Below are 26,820 nucleotides of genomic sequence, written 5' to 3' on the forward strand. Positions count from 1 at the left end.
CTTGAAGCACCACAGTTGTATCAGGAAAAAAAGGAGCTGTGTGCTCTCAAAAGCTCATGTACTAAATCTCTTTGCTTGGTACTTTAAAGTGCATCACCATCTACCAAGACTCAGTAAACCAAATGTACTTGCTGCTTTGTTCATTATTCATCTATAGGCGTACTCATATGTTTTTTCTCTTTTTTTTCAAGGTAGTATTCTTCCAGTAACAGCCTATGATAAGAGTGGGTTCAGGATCTTGCTGCACTTTGCTAGTGAGTGCCCACCAGGGCGGTCTGATGTACTCGTGGTGGTAGTCTCCATGTTAAACACAGCATCACTGCCTATTAAAAACATTGTCCTACAGGCTGCAGTGCCAAAGGTAGGAATACTGACTGAACTAAAACCAGGGAAATTATAGGCAAACATCAAAACCTTTTTGTGCAAAACTAAATGCAGGATTAGGGCATAAAACCATCAGGATTTGAATACTGTATTTCTGATCCTCATTCCCTGTACGTGCCAGAATCAGTCTAGACCGCTGGGTTGTATATCCCTTCCAGCAGATGGAGTCAGAGAAAAAACTGAAAAGGCACCCCCTCTTTACCTTGTGTGCCACCTGCGATCTTTCAGTATTTCTCTGACTCCAGCAGATGAAGGTGACAGAACCTGCAGTCCTGATCCTTTGAATTTTATGAGAAAGAAGTTTTTGGTTTAGCAGAGAGGTGCTCAGCCTCAGCTATTAGAATTTTGGGCTATATCAAGTTAATTTAAAAAAAAAAAAAAAAGGAAAAGAGTGTTTGTTTATTTTTGAAGTGAGCGGCCCTGGACCTCCCGAGGCTCTGTTCTTGGTTGAGGTACGGCTGGGGTTGGGAACCCCGATAGCTGTTTTCCCGGAGGTGTTCTCTGATCCCAGTGAGAGGGGGGGTAACCGGTGGGCCGGTCCCTCCCCTTTGCACTCTGAGATGGGTGAATCCCTCGAGTGCTGCCTACTGTGCCGCGATTTTTTCAGATTCTTTCCCTACTTTCTGTGCACAGGTCCCGGGTCTCCGGAGGGGTGATTTCGCCATTTTTTTTGCAACTTTTTTCAGTTTGTATTCATTGCTGTCTTGCCGGGATGCCTCGGGGCTCTCTCTGTTCGGCTTGTGGAGAGCCGGTGGTCAAGCTCTCCCGAGAAGGCCTCTGTGCCCATTGCCTCCCCAGAGGTGAAGAGCCATCAGGGGGTGGAAACGGAGCGTTTTCAATGCGCTCTCGCAGTGCAGGCAGAAATTCTGGTCATTGCCAGGCTCGGACGGCCCCATCCCCGTCTAGTGTGGGAACGGCAGCCATTTTGCCTGCACCACGATATCCTGTCTGTTAGATGCAGGGGGAGGGGAAGCTCCTCCTCCGCTTTCCCTGCCAAGCCTGAGCCCTGTTAGGCCTCCGATTCAGGTACCCGCCTCCCCTCCGAGCTCTGAACCCCCCGCGGGGAGGGCCTTAAAGGGCCAGCCTTCCTTTTCCTCAAAATTTGTGCTTTTAATGCACAAAGCCTTTTTAGAGGCGGAAGCGGAGTTGCAGGATCAAGAGTCTCCGCCGGCTAAGGTTGCTCATTTCTCGGGGGGGGTCAGAGGCCCCTAGAGGGAGGAGGGGTTCTGCGTCTTCGGATCCATTATGGACCTCAGCTCCCGTTCCTGCGGATCCTCTTCCCCAGAACCCACTCCTCGGGAATTTGGATGGGGATATTGATGGGTCCACCCCAGTGGAGGGGGACGATCCACGGGTTCTCCAGTTATTCAGGAGGGAAGAGCTGGATCCTTTGATTCCTCATGTGCTAGCAGAGCTAGATATTGAGACTCTGCAACCGAGTGTGGAGCCTACCACAGTAGACCCCATCCTCTCGGGGCTTCGGGGCCCCCCCAAGACATTTCCTTTTCATCCTATGCTACTGCAGCTCATGACCTGAGAGTGGGAGACTCCCGAGGAGAGCCTTCGGGTAGGGCGGGCTATGGAAAAGCTCTACCCTTTGCCGGACGAGTACTTGGACATCCTTAAAGTCCCTAGGGTGGACGCGTCAGTCTCTGTCATCACTAAGTGAATGACCATTCTGGTGGCAGGGGCTGCCACTCTTAAAGATTTGCAGGATCGGAGGCTTGAGGTCCTTCTTAAGCGGATCTTTGAAGTCTCGGCACTGTGCGTACAAGTGTCGGTGTGCAGGAGCCTCATGCAACGGGCGACCCTTAGATGGGTGCAGCAGTTGCTCACCGCGCAGGAGTTGCCTCCGTCTGAAGCGGAGCAAGCAGATAGAGAGGAGGCCGCTGTGGCTTATACCATGGAATAAATAAATAAATAAAATATGATCTTCTTCGGGACTCTTTGCTTACCATGGCTTCGGCAGTCTTGGCTAGAAGGCTTTTGTGGCTCCGTAACTGGTCAGCCGATGTTTCCTCCAAAGCCCAGTTGAGCAATCTTCCCTTTAAAAGCAAATTTTTGTTTGGGGATGATCTGGAAGCCTAGGTGACAACTAGGTGTACAAATTGCCGGAGGACAAGCCCAGAACCTCCAGGGCCTTTGGTTCAGCTCGACCTCGGTTCAGGAACCAGCGCAGGTTCCGCCAGGCCAGAGCACCTGCCTTTTCTCCCCTGCAGCCAGCTCAGAGGTCACAGTCTTGGCCTCATTCCTTTCGTAGCCGCAGGCCTCTCCGCGAAGGGGGTCCTCAGGGAATGGCCGGGGGCAAGTCAACCCAATGAAGGTGCGCAGGCCCACTCCTCTGTTCCGGTGATAGGTGGCCACCTTTCTCAATTCTTCAAGGAGTGGGTCAAGATTAAGTTGGATCAGTGGGCGCTAAGCATTGTCGAACACAGTTACGCTTTGGATTTTGCTCGCCCGTTGCGGGATCTGTTTTTGATGTCACCATGCGAGCCTCTTGCAAAACGGACGGCAGTAAATCAAACCCTGGAGCAGTTGAAAGCCCTGGGAGCCATTGTCCCGGTCCCTCCAGAGGAGTACAGGACCGGCAGATACTCCATCTATTTCGTGGTTCTGAAAAAGGAGGGCTCCTTCCGCCTAATCTTGGACCAAAAAAAGGTGAACAAGACTCTTCGGGTATCTCATTTTCGCATGGAAACTCTCCGCTCAGTCATTGCGGCCGTCCACGCAGGCGAATATTTGGCTTCTTTAGTCCTGATGGAGGCGTATCTTCACATAGGGATCCGCGAGCGTCACTGGAGGTATCTCAGGTTCATGGTCTTGGGGGTGCATTACCAGTTCCAGGCGCTTCCGTTTGGATTGGCGACGGCTCCCCAGGTCTTCACCAAGATCATGGTGGCTGTAGCAGCGGCCCTCAGGAGGGAGGGGATTTTGGTTCATCCCTACCTGGACGATTGGCTGATTTGTGTGAAGTCTGAGGAGCTTTGCAAGGCAGCAGTTCAGTCAGTGTTACACCGGCTTCAATCTCTTGGGTGGATTGTCAATTTTGCCAAGAGCCAGTTAGTCCCGCCCCAAGTTCTGAACTTCTTAGGTGCTTGGTTCAACAAGTCGGTCGGCAAAGTCTTCCTCACGCAGGAGCAAACCCACAAGTTGGCGCAGATTCGTCGGCTGTTGTCGCTACCGCTACCCCGGGTTTGGGATTACTTACAGGTGCTTGGTTCTATGGCGTCTACTCTAGAGTTAGTCCCTCGGGCCTTCACTCATAAGAGATCTTTGCAGAGGGATTTACTTTCTCATTGGGATCCGATTACCTCTCTTGGAACCTGCTAGGTCCAGTCTCGATAGGTGGTTGTTTCCGGCCCACTTGCAGCGAGGTATGGATCTGGAGGAGCCTCAGTGGGTGATCGTGATGACAGATGCCAGCCTCTCTGGCTGGGGCGCGGTTTGCCAATCGCGGGCAGCACAGGGACGATGGACAAGTCATCAGGCGACATGGTCCATAAATCACTTGGAAACCAGGGCAGTGCGTCTGGCATTGCACAGTTTTCTCCCCCTGGTGAGCAATCGGTCGGTGTGAGTCTTATCCGACAGTGCGACCACGGTGGCGTACATCAATCGTCAAGGAGGGAACCAAAAGTCATCCAGTGGCCTCAGAGGCCGACTGCTTAATGGTCTGGGCGGAGCGACATCTAGTCCGCCTAGCGGCTTCTCACATAGCCGGAGTCGTCAATGTTCAGGCGAATTTCCTCAGTCGCCAGCACCTAGATCCCGGAGAGTGGGAATTGTCCGAGGAGGCGATGCATCTGCTGACTCGTCGGTGGGGCGTGCCTCACCTGGACTTGATGGCGACTCAGAGGAATGCAAAGGCGGCTCGGTTTTTCAGTCACCGAAGGGAGCACTGGTCAGAAGGGGTGGATGCTCTAGTCCTCTCATGGCCTCGCAACATTCTGCTTTACGTCTTTCCTCCCTGGCCGTTGGAAGGCAAGGTATTACGATGAATAGAGGCTCACAAGGGGTCGGTCATCCTCGTGGCCACGAAGGCCGTGGTTCGCGGATCTGATCAACTTAGTGGTAGACGGTCCGCTCCGACTCAATCATCTGCCAAATCTTCTTCGACAAGGTCCAGTATTTTTCGATTGAGTGGATCGATTTTGTCTAGCGGCCTGGCTTATGAAAGGAGACAGTTGAGGAAGAAAGAATATCCTGATTCGGTTATTTCCACCCTCCTGCAGGTGCGCAAGAAGTCCACTTCACTTGCCTATGTTCGAGTCTGGAAGGTTTTCGATACCTGGTGTAGCAGGTTGAATGTGTCCCCGCGTTGCGCCTCTATTGTTCATATTCTGGCGTTCTTGCAGGAGGGTCTGAAGAAAGGCTTGGCATGCAGTTCTCTTCGAGTGCAGGTAGCGGCCCTTGAATGTTTGTGTGGAAAGATTGACAGAATTTCTCTTGCAGCTCATCCGGATGTGTCGCATTTTCTGAAGGGCGCTAAACATTTGAATCCTCCGGTCAGACGAGTGTGTCCTTCGTGTGTCCTTCATGGAGTTTGAATCTGGTTCTCCTTGGCTTGTGTGGTCTTCCCTTTGAGCCCCTCAAACGGGCCACCTTGAAAGACCTGACACTTAAGGCGATTTTCCTGGTGGCTATCACTTTGGCAAGGCGAATATCGGAGCTTCAAGCGTTGTCCTGACGGGAACCCTTTCTCCGGATTTCAGACTCAGGAGTATCTCTTCGAACGGTGCCCTCATTTCTACCAAAGGTGGTATCAGGGTTTCATTTGAATCAGACTGTGGAGTTGCCTGCTTTGACGGATTTGGATTGTGATTCTCCTCACTCTCGCAACTTGCGCAGATTAGATGTGCGGCAGACTCTGCTTCGCTATTTGGAGGTGACCAATGCTTTTCGGTTGTCTGACCATCTGTTTGTCTTATGGAGTGGGCCTAAGAAAGGCCAGAAGGCATCCAAGGCCACTATTGCTAGATGGTTGAAGAAAGCCATATCTTCGACATATCTCTATCTTAGGCACACAATACCGGACGGTTTGAAGGCGCATTCAATCAGATCTCAGGCGGTGTCTTGGGCGGAAAGTCAGTTTGTCTCGCCACAAGAGATTTGCAGAGCGGCTACCTGGAAATCTTTACATGCTTTTGCTAAGCATTACCGTTTGGACGTCCGTGATCTGAATGTCGACTGCTTCAGCAGCAGTGTTCTTCGTGCGGGACTTTCCAGGTCCCACCCCATTTAGGGCTGCTTGAGTACATCCCAGCGGTCTGGACTGATCCTGGTACGTACAGGGAAAGGAAAATTGGTTCCTACCTGCTAATTTTCGTTCCTGTAGTACCAAGGATCAGTCCAGATGCCCTCCCATGGAGCCTGGAGAGTCTGTCATGTCTTGTTGTTTTCATTCTGCAGAATACGTCACAGGGAATAGCTTTCAAGTTGCATATGGGAGTACTTCCTCCATGTACATAAGTTATGCAGTTTTCATTAGGCACTTGATATAGCCATTGGTTTTTAAGTTTGCGGTTTATAATATGTTTCATTCTGCTATGGTATGAATTATACTGAAGGATCGCAGGTGGCACACCAGGTTAAGAGGGGGTGCCTTTTCAGTTTTTTCTCTGACTCCATCTGCTGGAAGGGAGACACAACCCAGCAGTCTGGACTGATCCTTGGTACTACAGGAACGAAAATTAGCAGGTAAGAACCAATTTTCCTTTACTGCATCTTGAAGCTACCAAAGAAAGACATGGCCTGACTGGTATAAGTTAAGAAGGATATGAAAGCACTCCGTTTTTTAAAGCAGTGGTTCCCAGTTTCCTGCCTGGTGCTCACTCTACACCTTTAATAGCCTCATGGGAAGTATCAAAACAATAAATAAATACAAGTCACACTTTTTAGCAGTTCTCTCCCTAATTTAATCCTGAAATATTGTAGAACTAAAAATTCTACATTTTCAGATGATAAAATTGGACAGTTTAAGTTTCAAGAATTGCAACAAACTGAGCTCTTAACTGTCTTGCATTTCCTCCTAATTTTATGATGTGACTTCATTCTTTGACTCCTGAAATTCTTCAGTGGCCCACTCTTAGGACTCAAACAGGATGCCAATGTGAGGGATTTGGATGGCTTGGGGGAATTGTCACAGCATCTCCAAGCCTTTCATTTCTAATCAGTTCAAATCCAGCTCTGGTCATTATGGACTTAGTGGAAGGAATTTGTGATCTCGGTCCGATTCTAGGAGCTGTAACAGAAGTGTTCAACCCATAGCCCTGCCAGCTTCTTAGTAATCTGTGAATTCTATTGCACACCTTCTCACTGGTTAGTGACACGAAGAGAGAGAGAGAACATCAGTGGGTAATACTCCAGAACAACTGGCATAATTTCTTAAAAAATGGTAAAAAAAAAAACCAAAACTGTCATCAGCAAGCAGAAGCTGAGGTTACACCATATAGTGTGCGTGTGTGTATCAATATATATATATATTTTTTTTTCTTAAAACACCATTTAGAAAAAATTCATATAAATGTCTGTATAAACATTTTTGGTAATTTGTAATAGACTCCCTACCGTTAGGCTTCCAACGACTTTGCTGCAATCACAAGGCTTTTTCTCCTTGATTGTGGGTTTAATCCGTAGTACACTGGATCTTTCCTTAGAATCTCCCCTCAACAAAAGACCTTTTGTTTCGCCTTATTCAGGAGGCTGAGACATCAAATATATAAGTAAGGACCAAATTTGTAAACATAAATAAATAGCATAGAATGTGATTACTCATGCACTAATCTTTTTGACAATACATTTTTTGAAAAAAGGATATAAATTTTTTCTAACTTTTAATGAAAATTGTCATTGTATCCTGGAGAAATGATACTTTTTATAAACAAGTATTCAAACTCTTATATACATCATATAGATATCACAACTCAAAATAACCTGCATATAAAAGGATAAATGAAGAAACCGTCAGCCATTTCAATTAAATACAGTGAAGATTTTTTTTTTTTAAAGAGAGACTTTGAAACGAAAAACCACACTCATTCACACAGTTATTACCTGAGCCTTCCTTCTCAAAATCTGTAACATACAAATTGGCTGTTGAAGGGGTCATTTTGAGAACACTTTCATTTATACTTCACAGAATTGGCAATATGTTCACATATGGGTCAGATTCATTGTATTTTTTGTGTGGTCTGGAACAGAGATTCAATTACAATTATTTATCACATGGATGAACAGCAAGAATCCAAATTGACAGTTTAGTATACAATATTTTACACATAGCTTTTTTAGACCTGTTGGTTTACAAAAATGCAGGTAGATTGGATACTATCATCTACATAAAACCAACTGATAGCTGTTATAATGCAGAACTGTATTTCTATCACCCCTATAATGTATGGATTAATATATGTATGGGTCAATTTTTAAGATTAAGGCGGTTATGCTCTTCTATGACAGAATACAAAGCACAAGCACATATTTGGGTAAATTTTTAAAACCCCCCCCCCCCCCCCCCCCCCCCACGCATGTGAATCCCGGGGTTTACACACACCGGGCAAATTTTCAAACGGGCCTGGCCATGCGCATAAACCCCAGTATGTGAATAAGTGCCGGGCCCAGAGAAAGGGGCAGTCCGGGGGCGGCCGGTACAGCGGCCATTTGCCGCTGTGCCGGGGAAGCATGCACCAGCAGTGGGCTGGTGCGCCCAAGTTGCTTCTGTTCCAACAAAGCAATAAGCAACATAAAAAAAGGGAAAGGTAGAATAAAGGGTTTAGGGGGTGGGAAGGACAGGGGAAGAGTGAGGGAGTATGGGCAGGGGGGGTAAGGAAGTTCCCTCCCAGTCCGTTCCTTAATTGGAGCGGACTGGGAGAGGTCTGATCGCGTCGTTGCACGGAGCTTTATAAAACTAGGCCCCCCTATGCATGCGCAGATTATAAAATCCGACACGTGCAGATTTTCTAATGTGTGCACGCTGGGAAGCGTGCGCGCACATTTGAAAATCTACCCCAATATGTTTAATAGTTTTGTGGAGAGAGGATATCCTTCTAAAGTGAAAAAAACGTGCATACAAGAGGGGTTTATATGCAAATAGAGATCTCGTGCTTAAAACAGTTTTAAATCACCCTTGTCTAGACTAGTATGCATGCTACCTTTTTCTGCAAAATCTGGTAATATTCAGCAAATAATTAAGAAACATTGGTATGTCCTCACATTATGAGGTTTTTCAAAATCTATTTTTTTTTTTTTTTTTGCAATTAGACATTTTTATTGGATGTTTGCAAAGAAACAGTACAGTAAAACAAAGTACAAGTAGACATCCATAATTTTCAGTAGACATCCCATACCCATCCACACACAAACATGCCATGTAGCAACATAACCAAAAACCACACTGCGCATGTCGAAAAAATGATACAAATATACTTTATCCAGGATAAAATTCAAAGGAGTCACCTTGAGAACATACATCTAAATAGATATTATCAAATAGAAACACCATTAAAAAATATCACCTGGTTATGCATGTATTATGGAGCACTCATACCTTTAAAGCATCTCCATTTATCCAAAGGATCCCAAGTTTTCTTGAAGCGTTTCAAGCGGTTTTGATGCAGAGCTGAGAGATAAGCTAAACGGTAGTTTTTATTTAGACGATATTTTACAGTTTGTAAAGGAGAGGCATTAGAATGTTTCCAAAATAAAGCTATCTCACACCTAGCTGCAGTAAAAATTTGTTGGCACAACCGTTGATGAGGAACAGCAATACCTTCAACTGGCTTCCTAAGCAAAATGCAGTGAGCATCATATACATACCCCACCCCACAATAGTCTGTCTATTCAGCAATTTGATACTAGAAGGGCACAATAATTTTGCAGTGCCACCATATATGTATGTAAGTGCTCACAGCACAAATCTGTCATATATGTTAAAGCCTAGCAGGAGTTAGATGCCAGCGAAATAACAGCTTGTAACAATTCTCTTGACGGCTAGCAGAAATGGAACATTTACCAGCATAAGATAAATAGATTCCTAGTTATCTACACTCAAATTATCTCCCAAATCCACCTCCCATGCATGCACATAGGAGAATTTATCAGATATGCACCCATTGAGCAAGCAATAAACTTTAGAAACTAAACCCTTTAGTTTATCAACCTGGTATAAAAGTTTTCAAATAGTGACCTCCCCTGCCTTAGAGCTGATGTTTTCTGTATTGCCAAAAGAAAATGCCTAAGTTGAGCATATTCCAAGAAATTCAGCTTCTCCATGTGGTTCTTAGCAGAAATATCACCAGGAAGCATGAGTGCGCCATTACAGAAAAAGTGCTCTACCCATATTATTCCATCTTCTTTCCAAGTATCAAATGCTTTAGAATACAAGCCCATAAGGAATGATGTGTTATGAAAAAGGTGAGAGTGGTAAAAATAGGAGGTATTACCCACCAGTTTAGACTTCCACTGGGACCACACCCTCATTGTCGTTTGGAGAGCTAAAGGGAAACACCTTAGAGGGCGCCAGGTGGAGCATGGTTGTCATGGGAGTGCAGACAGAGGCATCATTCCGAGCAGGGCTTGCTCAAGTAAAATCTATTGCTTTATAGGAAAGACCTATGAAAATCAATAAGTGCATGAAGCTGGGAGGTTGCAAGGTACCACACTAAGGGGCTCATTTATCAAAGTGCTATATGGTGTTTTCGCATGCGAAAAGCACCTTTAATGCATGCGAAAATGCCTTTAACGCATGCGAAAACACCATAACGCATGGTGCGATACAAATTAGGAAAAAGGGGAGGAGTTTGGGGCGGGATTTCTGGCCAAGTGGGCCAGCTTCACAATTTGCAAAGCCATATCACACGGCTTTACCGCAGATTTTAACTACACCTTTTTCATTTGTGTTAAGCCATGCGATATGGCTTTATCGCACCTGCGATGTTTTCGCAAATAGCATTTTCAGTATTTTAAGCTGCTAGGGGAGAGAGAGCGCCTAGCTATAAGGCCCTCATACTAGGCAGGTATGTATACCTCTATAGGAGACCCACCTAGCTACTCGAGGTGAGGTTTAGGTATTAGTGTAGGGGTTAGGGGCCACTTTGACATGCGAAGCGCTAAGATAGCGCACCTTGCAGTAAACAGCCTATTACCATAAAACATGCCCCTTTTCCTATCACATGCGATAGTGCATTTTGATAAATCCAGGCCTAAGTTAGGGATACCTAAGCCACCCCACTTTTTGGGCTGGAATAATATCACCCAGGAAACCCTAGTTTGTCGCCTCTTCCAAATAAAAAAATCTTCTGCCAAGAAGAATATTCATTTTAATTATAGCTATGCGACCCAGCCATGAGAAATGCTCCCTATCCCGTTTCCCCAAATCTTTTTCTATAGTCTTCACTAATGGCACATAGTTCAGGGAAAATAGTTCAGCCACGTTGGCCCCAGTATAAACCCCTAAATATTTTAAAGAACTCTTGGCCCATCTAAAGGGAAAAACCTGACGAAGTGTGACTTTTCAGAATTAACTTTAAATCCAGAAACCACACTAAAGCAAGATAATTCAGCCAATACAGCCTCTAACAAAGAATAGGGATCGGTGAGGGTAAAAAGAATATCATCAGCAAATAAAGATAATTTGAATTGCAGTCACCCAGATCAACCCCTTTAATTTTATCTGAAAGATGTACCCTTAGTTGTAAAAGGTTCCAGAAAAAGGGCAAACAATAAAGGGGACAGGGGCACCCCTGTCTCGTACCTCGGCTGATTGTAAACTGTCCCCATAGCCCCTATTAACCTTCACCCAAGCTTTTGGTGAATCATAAAGTTTGTTAAGCCACTGGAGAAAAAAAGGGCCAAATCGCATTTTTTCCAGGTCTTAAAGAAAAAGGATCAGTGCACCATGTCAAATGCCTTCTCCACATCGATAGACAGCAATATACTTGGAACATTTTCTTTACATATCCACCATAACAGATCGACAATTTTACGAACATTATCTGCTGCGGACCGATTGGGGATAAAACCTGCCTGATTATGGTGCATTAGATTAGGTAAAATCCAGTTTAAGCGCTTAGCCAAAACTCTGGCTGAAATTTTAAGGTCTAGATTGATAAGTGAGATTGGTCAGTAGGACCCACAAAGGGTAGGATCCCTACCAGGTTTTGCAGTAACCGAGATCTCATCCACATTAGAATGAACCGCCAAGGAACCTTCATCCCCGTATCAGTTAAAGTGGCAACTAAAATATGAGAGACACATTTGTAATAACCACTAGAAAGCCCATCTAACCCCAGAGATTTAGCCCCCTTCAAAGACTTAATAACCTGCAATACCTCAGGAGTGCTAATAAGGTTGTCCAAAAATCTTTGTTGCTCAGGAGAGAGACAGGGAAGCAAAAGAAGAGAAGTATGTATCTATGTCGTCATCAGCTATGGCATTATCTGCGCTACAGAGATTTGGGTAAAACTGCATTAAGCAATGCTGCATATCAGCAGACTGGGTAACAGTTTCCCCTGCACATTTTTAACTTTAGCTATAGAACTGCATGTGGAGAGCTTTCAAACGCCTTGCTAAATATTGTCTCACCTTATTCCCACCCTCAAAATGCTCCTGCTTAGTTACTTTAGTTTTCCATAACCTTGAACTATCATCAGGTGATTATAACTCTAACCAAACTTCCGAAAGTTTCCGAAATGTGGACTTGGATTGGGTCTGCATATGAGCTCAAGTTAACGGGGTAATTTCATTGATTAAGTTCCTTTTTTACAATAAGCCTGAGATATTAAAAGCCTCGTACTACTGCTTTAGAGCAATCCCAAATCATAGCCTGCAGAGTGAATGCATGAGCCTGGAGGTAAAAGTACTCCTGTAGTTGCTCACTTAACGACTTAAGGAACTCATCATCTTTTAATAAGTTTTCATTAAAGCGCCAGTAGCGCTGACCACAATCCAAATCCTGAAAAGAAGCATCCACCCAAACAGGCGCATGGTCAGACCATGTAATACTCCTATGCCAACTCCCACAACCCAATTTTTCAGCAACTTATCAGTGAGAAAATAAATAATGCAGGAGTAAGAACCATGAGGCAATGAAAAAACGGTGTAAACACAAGAAGTAGGGTACCTCTGCCTCCATATATCAACTAAACCCCACTGGGACATTAGAGAGGAAAGCATCTTCCTCGCTTCAGATAGTGTCGAGATACAAGATTGCGAGTTGTCTAAATTTGAATTTTTTGCGAGGTAAAAATCTCCTCTCAGGAAAAGGATCCCCTCCGCATAGGAAAGTAAAATGTCATCTATCGCTTTCAGAAAGGAATGCTGGTCAGAGTTAGGTGAATATAAATTAATTAATGTAAGCATCTCTCTGCCTACCCTAAATTTTAGTAATAGAAACCTGCCTAGCAAGTCAGGGAGTTAGAATAGAACCTCATGTGTAAAAGAGTTAAAAATCAAAATGGCTACCCCAGTATATTTAGCCCCTACAGTGCTAGTAGCCAGAAACTGGTGTGGGTAATCCTTATGAAATAGGAGACACTTATGTCTTTTCCTTAGATGGGTCTCCTGCAAAAATGCAATAGAGGTCCTATTCATGGCTAACCCATGGAATAAAAGTTGGCATTTCCAATATGAATTAAGACCTTTAGCATTAATAAAAAAAGATTTGAGTTGACATTAAGAAAATATATAAATCATAACACCAAAATCCCTAGTATGACTCTCAAGGACCTTTGCAAAAAATTCCCAGCTGCAATGTATGTGCAGAATAGTATATAAAAAAATGTGCAACACCCCTCACACACACACACACACACAAAGACCCCACCCAGTACACGATCTGCCTGGCCTTCACAGCAGATCTGTCCAGTCATGGGGGACAAAAATGACCAACCAAAGAAGGGTAGAAGTCAACCCCTCTGAACGCTCATTCATAACAATATACTAAGAATTGACAATGATAAATTTCCATCATGTGAACTAGAAAAAGCAAATAATAAAAAACATTGCTTAAGGAACCACAATTCCAAATAGCTCACTAAAGCTAAAAAACTGTAAAGAGTAACCGCTAGCTTGGCAATACAGCAAGGTCCACAACAAAAAAAAAAAAAAGTCAGTTACACTCAGCCTTCAGCCCTGATCAGACAAAGCTGAGCGCGAGTCTTCTGACTGCCAACGCAGCCACCAACCATCCTTTGCAGCACATTGCCATCTCGGGTGAGTGTCTGTTTTAGATGCAGTGGTCGCCATCTTAGGCAAGCTGAGGTTGATAGGTAGGCTCGCTTGATTGAAGGCTTCCTCAGCTTCCAGAACAGATTTCACTCGATAATTAACTCCTTTAATTATGAATTGCAGCCCAAAAGGGGAAGTTCAGCGATAACGGACTTGTTTTGTGCGCAGTGCTCGGGTAACTTCTCTCATCTCGTAATGCTGACGGAGAGTGGCAGGTGCCATATCTTGAAAAACAGCAATAGAGTGACCTTCCAAAGTCCACTTGGGTTGTTTCCTCGCTGTTTCATAAATGAGGAATTTTTGGTGGAAGCTGTGCAAACATAAAACAATGTCTCTCTAGCCCTGTTGGATTTCGGGCCTAGTCCCCATGATCTCGCTCGATTTTCACAGGGAAGTCTGAGCCAACAATAGCAGTGTCATCAGATACATTGGCGGTGAGTATAAAAGAGCAAATTTTCAAAGCCACATCCAGCGCGTCCTTATAAGCTTCAGTTTTGGGCACCCCCTGGAGTCTTAAATTACAATGCCAAGAACGATACTTAAGGTCCTCAAGCTTTTCAGCAAGGAGTGCGCTCTCCTTGTGCATGAGCAGTTGCTGTGCCGTTAAATTATTAATAGCATCTGCGTGGCCTTCCACCCGAACATCCAGCTTGTTGACACAAGAGCCCAGAGCCGCTAAATCCTTCCTCACCTCCAAAATGGAGTCTAGGAGGTCTTTTTAATGTTGTTTCAGATCAGCCCACAACTCTAAAAAAAAAAAACCAAAAAAAAAAAACCCAACCCCGCAGTTCGTCCCTGGTTGGTAAGTCAGCGGAGCTGGAGTTTAATAAGGAAGTGAATGCGACATTTTCCGGCGTGAAGCCTCCAGGGTCATCCGCAGTCTACCCGCCATCATCGCTAGGGAAGTCGGAGGCATGTTTGGTAAAAGGAAAATGGTTCTTACCTGCTAATTTTCATTCCTGTAATGCCACAGATCAGTCCAGATTCCTGGGTTTTGCCTCCCCTCCAGCAGATGGATACGGAGAAAGTTTTACTGACATTGCCACATAACACGAGATGCTACCTGCAGTCCCTCAGTATTGATCTGTACCCAAGCCAAAAAATAGAACAAATACCAATACAACTAACTGCCACCCCCTGAATGAGCAGTGGAAAAGTAGAAAACTAGAACAGACAATGGTGCCCACACCAAAACTAATGTAGGACTAAGAAAACCTGGGCCATTCTTCAGCATAATCATAACAGGTCGAGTGGATTCTCCAAGTTTCCCCTTTCCTCCAGTGGGTGGGACTCTGGTCTGATCTGTGGCACTACAGGAATGAAAATTAGAAGGTAAGAACCTTATATTTTTCCTTTTCCTGTACATGCCCAGATCAGTCCAGACTTCTGGGATGTACCAAAGCTTCCCTAAACGGGGTGGGACCTTGAGAGTCCCACTCGAAGCACACCAAAGGCCATGGCCTCTGGGGTCTGAACATCCAAACGGTAATGCCTGGCGAACGTGTGCGGAGATTTCCAAGTAGCCACCCTACAGATTTCTTGCAGCAAAACTTGCTGATTCTCAGCCAAGGAGTCTGCCTGAGAACAGGTAGAATGAGCTTTTAACCCCTCCAGGACAGGGTGAACTAAGATGTGGAACTAATAGGCTCTTTCAGCCACCAAGCAATTGTGGCTTTTGATGCCTTATGACCCTTTTTGTATCACTCCATAGCACAAAAAGATGATTCGATAAATGGAAGCTGTTAGTAAAATTGAGGTACTGTAATAAGTCACACTTCACGTCCAATTGTCACAACTCTTTGACCTGAAGTGTAGAAGGATCCAAACTGGGGAAGGATGGTAGCTCCACCAACTGGTTTAAATGGAATGACGACACCACCTTTGGCAGAAAGGAAGGAACCATCCTTAAGGAGAGCCCGGTATCCAAAAATCTCAAAATGTGTTGTTGCATGACAAGGCCTGAAGCACTGAATCCAGCGAGCCGAACAAGTCGCCACCTTCAAACTGAAATCTGTTGTGTTTGTGGCATTGTGGACCCTTGATCGCAATGGAGATGACTCTGCCCATGGGAAGGGGCCCCGTGGGAAGCCACTGCAATAGGCTGAACTCAGATAGCAGACACAGTAAGATTAGAGGCTTTATTTGTACTGCTGTAGATAGATGGTAAAGCAGGAAGGTAAGGCACTGATCCAAGAAGTGCCAGTACGTTCAACAGGCTTAGATGTGAAGTCTCACCCAGATGTTTCACGATAGGCAGAAGCCAGTAGTGCGGGTAACGTCGCAGCTGGTGGGTGGAGTTGGAGCACCGGATCGTAGAGGTACTCACAGGAATGATGGCGTCTTCCTGATGGTGGAAAGTTGAGACCGAAGGTACATGGTGCAGGATATAATGGCTGGTAGGCCCTCGAGGAGCGAGTACCCGATGGTCCGATATCCTGAAATGTAGAAAAGAGAGAAATACCCCCGAGGAGCGGTTGTCTAGTTAGAGAGGATGCCGAAGGGTAGTTGGAAGCGAGAGACCCCCAAGGAGCGGGTATCTTGAGCTTCTACTGGAATGAGGTCCTTGGAATGAAGCAGCGTCTAAGTGAGCAGCTTAGAGCAGTCAGAGTAGCTTAAACTGAAGTCCTTGCTAACTCAAGGTGGTAGTGGAAGCGGAGGTTAGATATACCCATAGGTACTGACGTCATGTGGTGGGGCTGCCCCCGAGGTTCCCCGCCATGATGTGTATTTGAGCGCAGGAGATGTGCGCGCTCATGCCCTAGGAGGCCACGGGAGTGAGCATGGGGATGGGGATGCCCATGCTGATTTGGAAACACCGAGGCACTCGGCACCGGAGGCAGCCATCTTGCCCAAAGAGAGAGAAAGGGCAGAAAAAGAGGTAAGGCAGAGTGGTCGCAGCCATCTGCGACCAATGGACGCAACAAAATCTTTCATAGTAGCCCATTTCAGTGGTTCAAACGGCACTGCACACAAGCTTGTAAGGCTCCAGGAAGGGCAAGGTTTCCTAACCAGAGGATGCAAATGCTTTCTTCCCAGAGAAAACACACTACATCTGGATGAGATGCTAGAAACGCTCATCGAACCTTCCCTTGAAGACAGCCCAAAGTCACCATGTGAACCCTGAGGGAACTAAAGTATAAACCCTTGACCAGACCTTTTTGCAGAAAGGCCAGAATATGTGCCACGGAGGCACGCATAGGATCAACCCCTTGCTCCATACACCAGGCCTCGAAAACTCTCCATACCCTCACATAGGCCAAGGAGGTGGAAGTCTTTCTAGACTGCAAAAGAGTAGTGATGACTTCTTCAGAATAACCCTTATTCCTTAATCACGCCCTCTCAAAAGCCAAGCCGCTAGACAGAAGCGATCCGCCTGATCTGAAAATATGGGGCCTTGATGTAGAAGATTCGGGAGATGAGCTAGCCGCAATGTACCATCCACTGCAAGGTTGATCAGGTCGGCAAACCAAGGATGCCTCAGCCACTTTGGTGCTACAAGAATCACCTCGCCTGGATGGACCTCTATGCGACGCAAAACTTTGCCCACTAGAGGCTATGGTGGACACACGTACAGAAGGATGTCCTTCAACCAAGGCAGAACTAAGGCATCTATCCCTTCTGCTCTTTGTTCCCTTCTTTGATTGAAGAACCACGGGGCCTTGGCATTGCGGAAAGTTGCCATCAGATCCATGTGCGGCCTGCCCTATCTGCAACTGATGAGGCGGACCACTTCCTCTGACAGCTCCCATTCTCCAGGGTCCAGTTGTTGTTGGCTCAGATAATCCGCTCACACGTTGTCCGTGCCCGCTATGTGGGAGGCAGCTAAAAACGCTAGGTGCTGCTCTGCCCTGCCGATTAGTTCCTGGGCTTCCTCCTGAGCCACCGCTCGACTTTTAGTGCCATTCTGGCAGTTGATGTAAACCATCGTCGTCGCATTGTCCCACAAGACTCTCACCAGCTTCCTCCTCAACAGAGGCAAGAACACCTGTAGTGCCAAATGCACCGCTTTCGTCTCTAAGTGATTGATGGACAACAAGGCCTCCTCCGTCGACCATTGCCCCGTATGGACTGGTTCTGGCACACCGTTCCCCAACCGGAGAGACTGGCATTGGTGGTAACGATCGTCCAGACCAGGACTTCCAGATCCACACGTTGTCTCAACTTGTCCGGAACTAGCCACCATGAAAGCTGGACCTGGAAAACTCCGTAAGAGGAAGCGGCAGGTGAAACTGCTCCAACCACGGGTCCCAGCAGGATAGTAAAAACTGACTGTAAGGCCTCATATGAGCAAATGCTCATGGGACCAATTCCAAAGTGGAAGCCATAGACCCGAGAACCTGCAAGTAATCCCAAACCTTGGACACCTGCTTCTCCAATAATCTACGAACTTGAGCTTGTAATTTGGAAATCCACTCTTGAGTGAGAAAAACCTTTCCCACTCTTGTATTGAAATGCACCCCCAGAAATTCCAAAACCTGGAAAGGAGAAAGATGACGCTTGGACAGATTGACTATCCATCCCAACGATCTTAGGTGCAAGAGGACTGCCTCCCAGCAAAGGGACTCTTATTTTGCCTGAATCAGCCAGTCATCCAGATAGGGGTGAACCATGACCCCATCCTTCCGGACAGCCGCAGCTACCATGACCATCACCTTGGTAAAGATCCTGGGCACTATTGCCAGGCTGAAGGGCAGGGTGCAAAATTGAAAATGTTCCCCCAGAACCATGAATCTCAGATATCTTTGATGATCGGGCTGCTATGTGCAAGTACGCTTCGGTTAAATCCAGAGATGCCAGGTACTCCCCTTTGTGCACAGATGCAATCACCGAATGCAGGATTTCCATTCAAAACCAAGGCACCTTTAGAGCCATGTTCACTCTTTTTTAATCCAGAATTGAGCAGAACATGTCCTCTTTCTTAAGGACTATGAAGTAAATGGAATCGTGGCCTGTTCTCTGCTCCTGCAGGGGAACTGGAACAATGGCGCCCAGCCTCCGAAGTCGACAGACAGTTTCCTGCACTGCTAACTTCTTTTCCTCGTAAGTACATGGGGAGTATGAACAAGTCTGTGAGTGGGTGAGCAAATTCTAAAGCGTAACCTTCTTCTATCACGCTTAAGACCCACTGGTCTGACGTGATCTTGGCCCACTCCTCGTAAAAATGAGCCAACTGACCCCCTATCACAGGAACTGAGGAGTGGACCGGCCTCGCCTCATTGAGAGGATTTGGCTCCAGCGCCTCCCTGGGAAGAGCCATCTCTACCCGGCTTTTGCCCGCAAAAGGACTGATTCCAGGATGGTTGCCTTTCCAAGCCTGCCTTTGGGTACCACTTGAAGCTCCAAGAAGCCAAAACCGCCTATTCCCTCTAAAGCGAGAGCATGGGAGAAAGACCCCTTTCCTTGTGCTTTATCTTCAGGCAATTTGTGTACCTTATTCTCCCCGAGAAGCTTAATCATCTCCTCCAAGTCCTGCCCAAAGAACAACGTCTCTTTGAAGAGTAACGCTCCCAGTTGTGACTTGGATGAAATATCCGCTGACCAGTTCCTCAACCAGAGGACTCTATGGGCTGATACCGCCAACATCAAGGTCCTAGTTGAAGTCCTAATGAGGTCATATAATGCATCAGCTCCATAGGCCACCATGGCTTCCAGTCGCCCTACCTGCTTCACCTCAAAGTCCAACAAGGATTTGGCCACCTACAACTGCTGTACCCAGCACAGACCCACTCTTTGCATAAAACTGCTGCACACCACAGCTTCAATGCCAAGAGCCGAAACCTCAGATATCTTCTTGAGGTGAACCTCCAATTTTCTATCTTGAAGGTCTTTCAGCGTGCAGATACAACTACTGGCATGGTTGTCATCTTAGTAACAGCTGAAACTGAGGCATCCACTTTTGGGACCATCAGGAGCTCAAGCTTATCCTTAGGCAAAGGATATTTGTCCATGACTCTGCTAATCTTCAAGCCAGTCTTAGAAGTATCCTACTCCCTAAATACTAACCTTTTACTGATATATGGAAGGGAAAGGACTTTTCCTGACCTCAAAGGCCATCCATAACCGGGTCTACCTCCTCCTGATCAGATTCGTCCTGCGAGACTTTTATACACGGTTCCTCCAGAACATAGAGTATCAAGGGACTCAGCTGCTCCCTATGGAAGAGCTGCACCACTTTAGGATCATCCCCTTCCACAGCCAGGGCTTTGCCACGGTTGTCATTCATATTGTGCTCCACCAAATTCAGATCTACGTCCTTCAGATTCTGTGGTGACGGATGGTCACCTTCTGAAACCTCAGAGGAGCTATCCGCATCTCTGGAACCTGCCTAATTCTCATGGCCACTGTCGCCTGAGCTGACCTGCTCCTTTTTGAAGGGCCAGGGCGCACCTACGCAGCCCTACACTGTCCCGTAGCCTTCCTAGCTGAATAAGCTCTATATAAGAGGAAAACAAAGTCGGCAGAAAAATCAGAGGAACCATCCAACTTCCCCAGCCATTCTTCCTCACTGTCTTTATGAAATTCCTCAGTGTTATGATCTCCACTGGAGGCCCCTAGCACCAGGGACAAAGCAGGAGGAAAATCCCCCTCCCCCTCCGCAGCCTGCAAAGTAACTGCAAAGGAGGACAAAATGGCCGTCATTCCCATGCTTAGCGGGAATGGGTCATCCTTCGGCTATCGCGCATGAGAGAGCCTTCCAGGCTCTCAGCAGCCGCCCAATGAAGGCACTATTGCCTGTGAAGTGCCTTCCACCCTCGGAAAGACACTTAAATTATTTACCGTCCTGGGAAAGACACACACGCTTCTCCACAGTCAGAGCAACTCAATCTGTGTGGCATTGCAGCAGTGTGCTGGGTGTAACGATCGCTGTCGGAGGAACAGGGGAAGAAGGAGCCATCTGCACTGCAGAGAGAAACGGCCGCGATAACGAGGAGCCGGTGCAACAACGCAACAACTACAGTGGCTCACTACCTGAGCAACTTAAACTTTTTTCTTTTTTTTTTTTTTAAATCAGGCTCAGCAGCACAATAAAATAAAAAAATGACCACTTCCCTTCACAGAAGAATGTCCTCCAGGGCTAGGGAACTGGACCACCAGCTGTTTGCCCTCACTGGCAAAGAAGGACTGAGAAAAGAAAAAGTTCCCAACTCCCTGTTCATCTGCCTCAAAACCAGGGGGGATGGCCCCACCAGGACCTAGCAACCAACTAGAGGCAATCTCCAAGAATCCTATTATATATATATATATATTTATTTTTAATATTATTTTCTCAATCTCAGGCTGCAGTCTTTGCACCTCCACCATCTACTGGAGACAGAGAAATACTGAGGGACTGCAGGTGGCACCTCATGTTATATGGCAGTGTCAGTAAAACTTTCTCTGTCTCCATCTTCTGGAAGCAAGGCATAACCCAGGACTGATCTGGGCACGTGCAGGGAATGAAAATTGTTTTAAATCCGTAGTTTTGCATTTGGCTGCCATCACGAAGTTTTAATCAATGATAAGGCAGCCAAAAGCAGCAAAAAGTCAGGTTAAAGCAATGTTATTAGATGGATTGAACGTTCAGGGGTGAGAAGCTTCCCAATCAAGCATCCATCTTGGCTGGCCACCCAAAATACACCTATTTTTCCATGTACCCAAGAACCCAATCTTCGAGACAGATTAGTGCATACTCTTGGGCTCGAAGTGAGTTAATACAGAACATTAAGGTCAGTTTCCCTGTATTAAATGTGTAGTATGTATAAATGTATTGCAAATTAAGATTTTTTCACATCCAGCATTAGCTATCCCAACATAAGAAATATGTACACTTTGACTGTAATTCAGCACAGGTAGTTTATACAATTATGTGTCCTTGTTAAAAACTACATTGGTCAAATAAAATTGCCCATTAAAACCTGGATAATTCAACATAAGAATTGCATTTGAACTAAAAAAAAAACAGTCTATGTTAGTCAAACATTGGATGGAATATGGACACACAGTTGACAAATTAAAGTTTTTTTGTTATACAGCAACTCATTCGTCCTAGAGGTGGCAACATTTCTTTGCTCTTACAATGATGGGAACAATTTTATATTTTTTCCTGGCACACTAAAGAACCAACAGGCTTAAGGTTGAACGGGAAGCTTTCCTATCCCAAAGAGATGACATCATCTGTCCCGTAGTGTTATTTGCATTTGGCATGAAGTTCTGGTTTTCAGGTGCTTTAACAAGTAATTATAATAATCAGTTAAACTGAGCTGCATCTAGCCTCACTGGTTTTCCTGTTCGACAGTATTGCAGGAAGGAATGCTCAGGTAATGACTGTGTGAATGAGTGCGGTTTTTCCATTTCAAAGTCTCTCTATTTAAAAAAAATAATAATAATCTTCACTGTATTTATTTAATTGAAATGGCTGGTTTCTTCACTTACCTTTTATATGTAGATTATTATGAATTGCAATATCTATACAATGTATATAAGAGTTTGAATACTTGTTTATAAAAAGTATCATTTCTCCAGGATACAATGACAATTTTCATTAACAGGTAGAAACTGTTTACATCCTTTTTTGAAAAAATCTTTTGTCTAAAAGATTAGTGAGTAAGTAATTACATTCTATGCCATTTATTTATGTTTAGAAATTTGGTCCTTACTATATGGTTGATGCCTCAGCCTCCTGAATAAGGCGAAAGGTCTTTTATTGAGGGGAGATTCTAAGGAAATATCCAGCAAAGTCATTGGAAGCCTAATGGTAGGGAGACTATTACAAATTGAGGATCGGACCATTTACTTAAAGGTGTTTACATACTGTTTGGACATCTTTCAAAAAAAGTAATATATTTGAGACTTCAAACATTTTCTCCTGGGACATTCTAAGTACCAAAAATTTTTATATGGACATTTATTTGAATTTTTTATAAATGATGTTTTAAGAAAATGTAGTTTTCAAATTTTAATTTTTGTAGTACATTTCTAAAAACATATTGTTGATATTTGATATCTAGTTATTTACTTAGCCTTTATCAATTATTTTATTTTATTTATTTAATTTATTTATTAGTTTTATATACCATCACAATGATTTACATTTGTAAAAAAGGTACATAAAATCAAAAATTATAAGTTGTGTAATTAAAGCATGGAAGAGCAATAAAAGATTGGGCTAAAAGAATAAATATATACATTGATTTTCCATTAGTGTTCTTTTCTTCAATTTTTAATTACTATATATGTGTGTGTATATATATATATATATTTATATATTGTATGACAAGAATGTGCGTATTCCCTGGGTACTGTATTGTGGAAGATAAAATGAAGTGTTCCCAGTATTCTGGGTAGAGGAGAGATATTTCTCCAAGGAGAAGCAAGATGATAGCCCTCACACATGGGTGACATCAAAAGATGGAGCACCCGACACAGAAAACTTATGACTAATTTTCTAGAACTTTGAATTACCCTACTGGGCATGCCCAGCATGCCTTATACCATATGACCACACAATGTCCCTCTTCAGTCTCTCTTTTTCCGTGGAGCTGCAGCATCCCGGTTGGTGAGCTTACTTTCGGTCTGTTTGGCCTATTTTGGAAAACATTTCCATTTGTCACTTTTTCACGATTGTTTTCACCTGTGTTAGACACCGGGTCCCTCTCTGTCCTCCCCATAGTGTTCCTAGTCAGGGTTTTCGTCGTTTATCAGTAAGTTTCTTTCGTGGTCAATTCCCCGTGGCGGCAATGCTTCGGTGCCCATTGTTCCTTGATGCCTGCCGCCATTGATTTTGATCTTGCTTCCCATTTATTTTGTCCTGTCATGGCCCCATCTGGTTTTAAGCAATGCCCTCGGTGCCTGAGGACTATGTCCATCATGGACCCCCATGATGAATGTGTCCTCTGCCTGGGGGCATCACATGTCATCTGGGGTTGACACAAATGCACCCATATGACCCCAAAGGGATGTTGTTTTGGCTTGATAAGATGGAACAACCCATCAGACCGGAGAAGGACCAGGCCGGCAGCATCAGCATTGAAGGACCATGGAGCTGCAGCAGTGGACAGCGAGCCATTGACATCAGCTGGACCATTGGTGTCATCATTTGCTAGGGGCACCAGAAACCAGCCACCATCGGGCTCCTCCAGACCAAGGACATTAGGTTCCTCATCATCGATCTCATCACTAGGAAAAGACCAAGCCAAGCATCAAGGGAAGGTGTACAAGCATCTGCATCAATCCCCGTCAAGGCATGGTGACGTGCCAGCTCATGCTGTGATGCCCCCAAAGTAAACCCACAGTGAGGAGCACCAGTCCTCCATTTGGGGCTTGGGGGTTCACTACTGTCTTCATCGGTCCTGATGCCAGTCACCGATCCTCTTCTTGGTTCCGAAGAGGATCTGGCCATCCCTTCTTCCTCCCAGTTGGTGTTGGCATCGACAGTGTTTGAGGAGGAGCTTGAGCCGCGAGTTCAACTGGCGGTCAAGTGGGCAATGCGAAGCATCTGTCCCATGGCACTGGCGGCACTGGAGCTGGCACCATCCGTCTTGGAGCTGCTGTTGGAGAAGCTCTATGCACTCATCGGTGCATTACTGACCCAGCTGGCATCAGTTCTCAAGCCAGCGGTGATTCCCATCGAATCACCACAGCCTCCCCCTGCCGATATGGCAGAAGCTCCTCCTGGGCCAGCTGAGATGCCAAGGCCTGCAGCCCCCTGTCTGGCTTCGCCTGTGCCTGCACCTCTGGACAAAGGCCAAGCACCTAATGCCCCATCCCCTTTGGTTTCAGTGAGGTTGAGGGCCCCTATGACCCCTGGGGGAGTGACACAATGGCGTCCTCCTCTAATGGAGCTGAGGGTCTCCCCTCAGAACCTTCTCTTCCAGAAGAGTGAAGAAAGTCTCCACCTGAGGATTTAACTATCGCAGGATTTGTGAGGGTGATGGCGGAAGTCCTCCCATTTCAGTTATTGACAGAGGAAGATGCCAGGCACAAAATGCTTGAGATCCTCCAATTTGTGGAGTCTTCTAAGGAAATCTTGGCAGTCCTGATGCACAATATCCTTAAGGAGTTACTGTTGAGAATATGGTAACACTCTCTCACAGTGCCTTCTGTGAATAAGAAGGCTCACAGAGTTTACTGCATCCAGAAGGCTCCAAGATTTGATAAGTGACAAGCTTCCCCACCAATTGGAGGTAGTCGAATCTTCTCTAGAAAGCCAAGCGGTCTCAGACCCATTCCTTGGTACCCCAGGGGAAGGATCACAGAGCGATGGACGCTCTTTGGAGAGAGGTTTTCCAGGGGGCCATGCTCATTTTCTGCATAGCTTCCTACCATCTTTACATGAGTCAGTACTTTTGGGACATCTGGAAGCAGGTGCAGGAGGTAGCCAAGCAGTTGCCTCAGCAGCAGCAGGACACCTTTTTGTCACTAGTGCTCAAGGGCCTGGAATGCGGGAAACACAAGATCCAAGCAACCAAAGATGTTTTTGAGACGGCATCGAAAGTCTCTGCAGCGGAGTCGGTGCCTGCAGAATGGCATGTCTGCGGGTCTCGCATCTCCGACCAGAGGTACAAGAAAGACTCGCTGACGAGCCTTGTACTGGGGAGAATCTCTTCGGAGATAGAGTGAGGGATGTGGTGGCCCAGCACTAGGACCACCATAAAACCCTCCACAACTGAACACCAGCATTCCGGCGTCATTCTGAACTAGGAGGTTGGCAAGATTGGGGCAGAGGAAGTCTTTCTTTCCCCAGAGGAAGTACTATCCTCCGCCCCCTCGCTCCCCTCAGCAGTTTCAGGGCATCCGCGGTCATCCCAGGTAGCAGAGAACCCCAAGGTGCAGCTGGCGCCTTGGTCAACTCCAGGAATGGAGTTTTGACTGGATCGTAGGGAGTGTAGTCCAGTTAACCATACCTGTAGGCGATGGATCTGCCAGTTGGGGGCAGGTTGCGTGTCTTTGTGAACCAGTGGCCCAGTATAACCTCAAGACCAATTGGTTCTTTCCATCGTCCGTCATGGGTACCAATTGAACCTATTGACTGCCTCTCCAAATTGCCCTCCGAACTCATTTTGGGGGCTGGTAGCGCATCAGGAGGTACTACTAACAGAACTCTCCTCCCTTTTAACAGCCAGAACAGTCAAGCCTGTTCCACCAGGGCAAAGAGGATGGGAATTTTACTCCAGATACTTCCTGATTCCAAAGAAAACAGGATGACTCAATCCCATCCTAGACCTAAGAGTCTCAAAAAGATTTATCAAAAAAGAAAAGTTCACAAGACCACCCTGTCATGATAAAATTTAATGTAAGATGGATAAGTCACTAAGGTCTGGAGTTCCTATCTAAGGTGATGATGGACTTCCATCATAACCAGTCCATCGTCCTACCAACATTCTTTCCCAGACCCCATTCGCACCAAGGCAAACAAGCCCTGGACAGTCTGGACTGCAAGTGAGCCTTAACCTTCTGTCTGAAGCGGACAGAAACCCATAGACAGTCCACCCAACTTTTTGTTTCTTTTCATAGGAATAGGTTGGGCATTGCTGTTGCCAAACAGACCCTATTGAATTAGCTAGCAGATTGCATCTCCTTTTGTTATACCCAGGCGAGACTGCATCTTGGGGATCATGACAAGGCTGTTTCTGTCTGAGCCATGGCAGTGTTGGTGGCCCACTTGCAAGTAGTTCCCATAGAAGAGATCTGCAAGGCTGCGACATGGAGTTCTCTCCACACATTCATATCTCACTATTGCTTGGATAGGGATGGCCAATATGACAGTAGGTGTAGAACCCAACTTTCTCCCACCTGGGGCCCGTTGTTTGGGTTCAGGCTGTCTCCCCCTCTGTTTCAAACAGCACCATTATTGTTTTGCCCCTTGGCACCTGGTTTGGGTATCTTAATCTCCCTTTTGTGTTGGGTAGCAGTTTGCAGCTAGGGATTCACGCGTGTGTGGACTATCATCCTGCTTGTCCTTGGAGAAAACAGAGTTACTTACCTTTAACAGGTGTTCTTCGAGGACAGCAGGATGTTAGCCCTCACGAAATCCGCCCACCACCCCCTGGAGTTGGGTTTCTCCTATTGGTTGATTTATATATATAATTCTGCGTTATAAGACTGAAGAGGGGCCCCGCATGGACGCATGATATAGGGCATGCTGGGCATGCCCAGTGTGGCGAGACAAAGTTCTAGAAACTTTGACATATTTTCAGTGTTGGGGCTCCATCTGTTGATGTCACCCATGTGTGA

General features: G+C 45.8%; 1 protein-coding gene across 8 annotated transcripts in view; it reads left to right on the forward strand.

Annotated features, from left to right (window-relative positions):
• Positions 1 to 26,820, forward strand: part of GGA3 (golgi associated, gamma adaptin ear containing, ARF binding protein 3) — a 238,775-nt gene that overhangs the window by 197,518 nt on the left and 14,437 nt on the right. For 4 of the 8 annotated variants that reach the window (XM_029600548.1, XM_029600551.1, XM_029600552.1 and 1 more), the window contains one exon: positions 192 to 361. The exons of 1 other annotated variant lie outside the window; for it this stretch is intronic. In XM_029600548.1, the coding sequence (XP_029456408.1) occupies positions 192 to 361 (170 nt within the window). Of the gene's footprint in view, positions 1 to 191; positions 362 to 22,229; positions 22,343 to 26,820 lie in introns of all 8 variants that reach the window. 3 more of the 8 variants (XR_003856543.1, XM_029600549.1, XM_029600554.1) reach the window with 3 other exon arrangements.

The sequence above is a fragment of the Rhinatrema bivittatum genome, chromosome 4 (assembly GCF_901001135.1).
Source record: "Rhinatrema bivittatum chromosome 4, aRhiBiv1.1, whole genome shotgun sequence".
NCBI lineage: Eukaryota > Metazoa > Chordata > Amphibia > Gymnophiona > Rhinatrematidae > Rhinatrema > Rhinatrema bivittatum.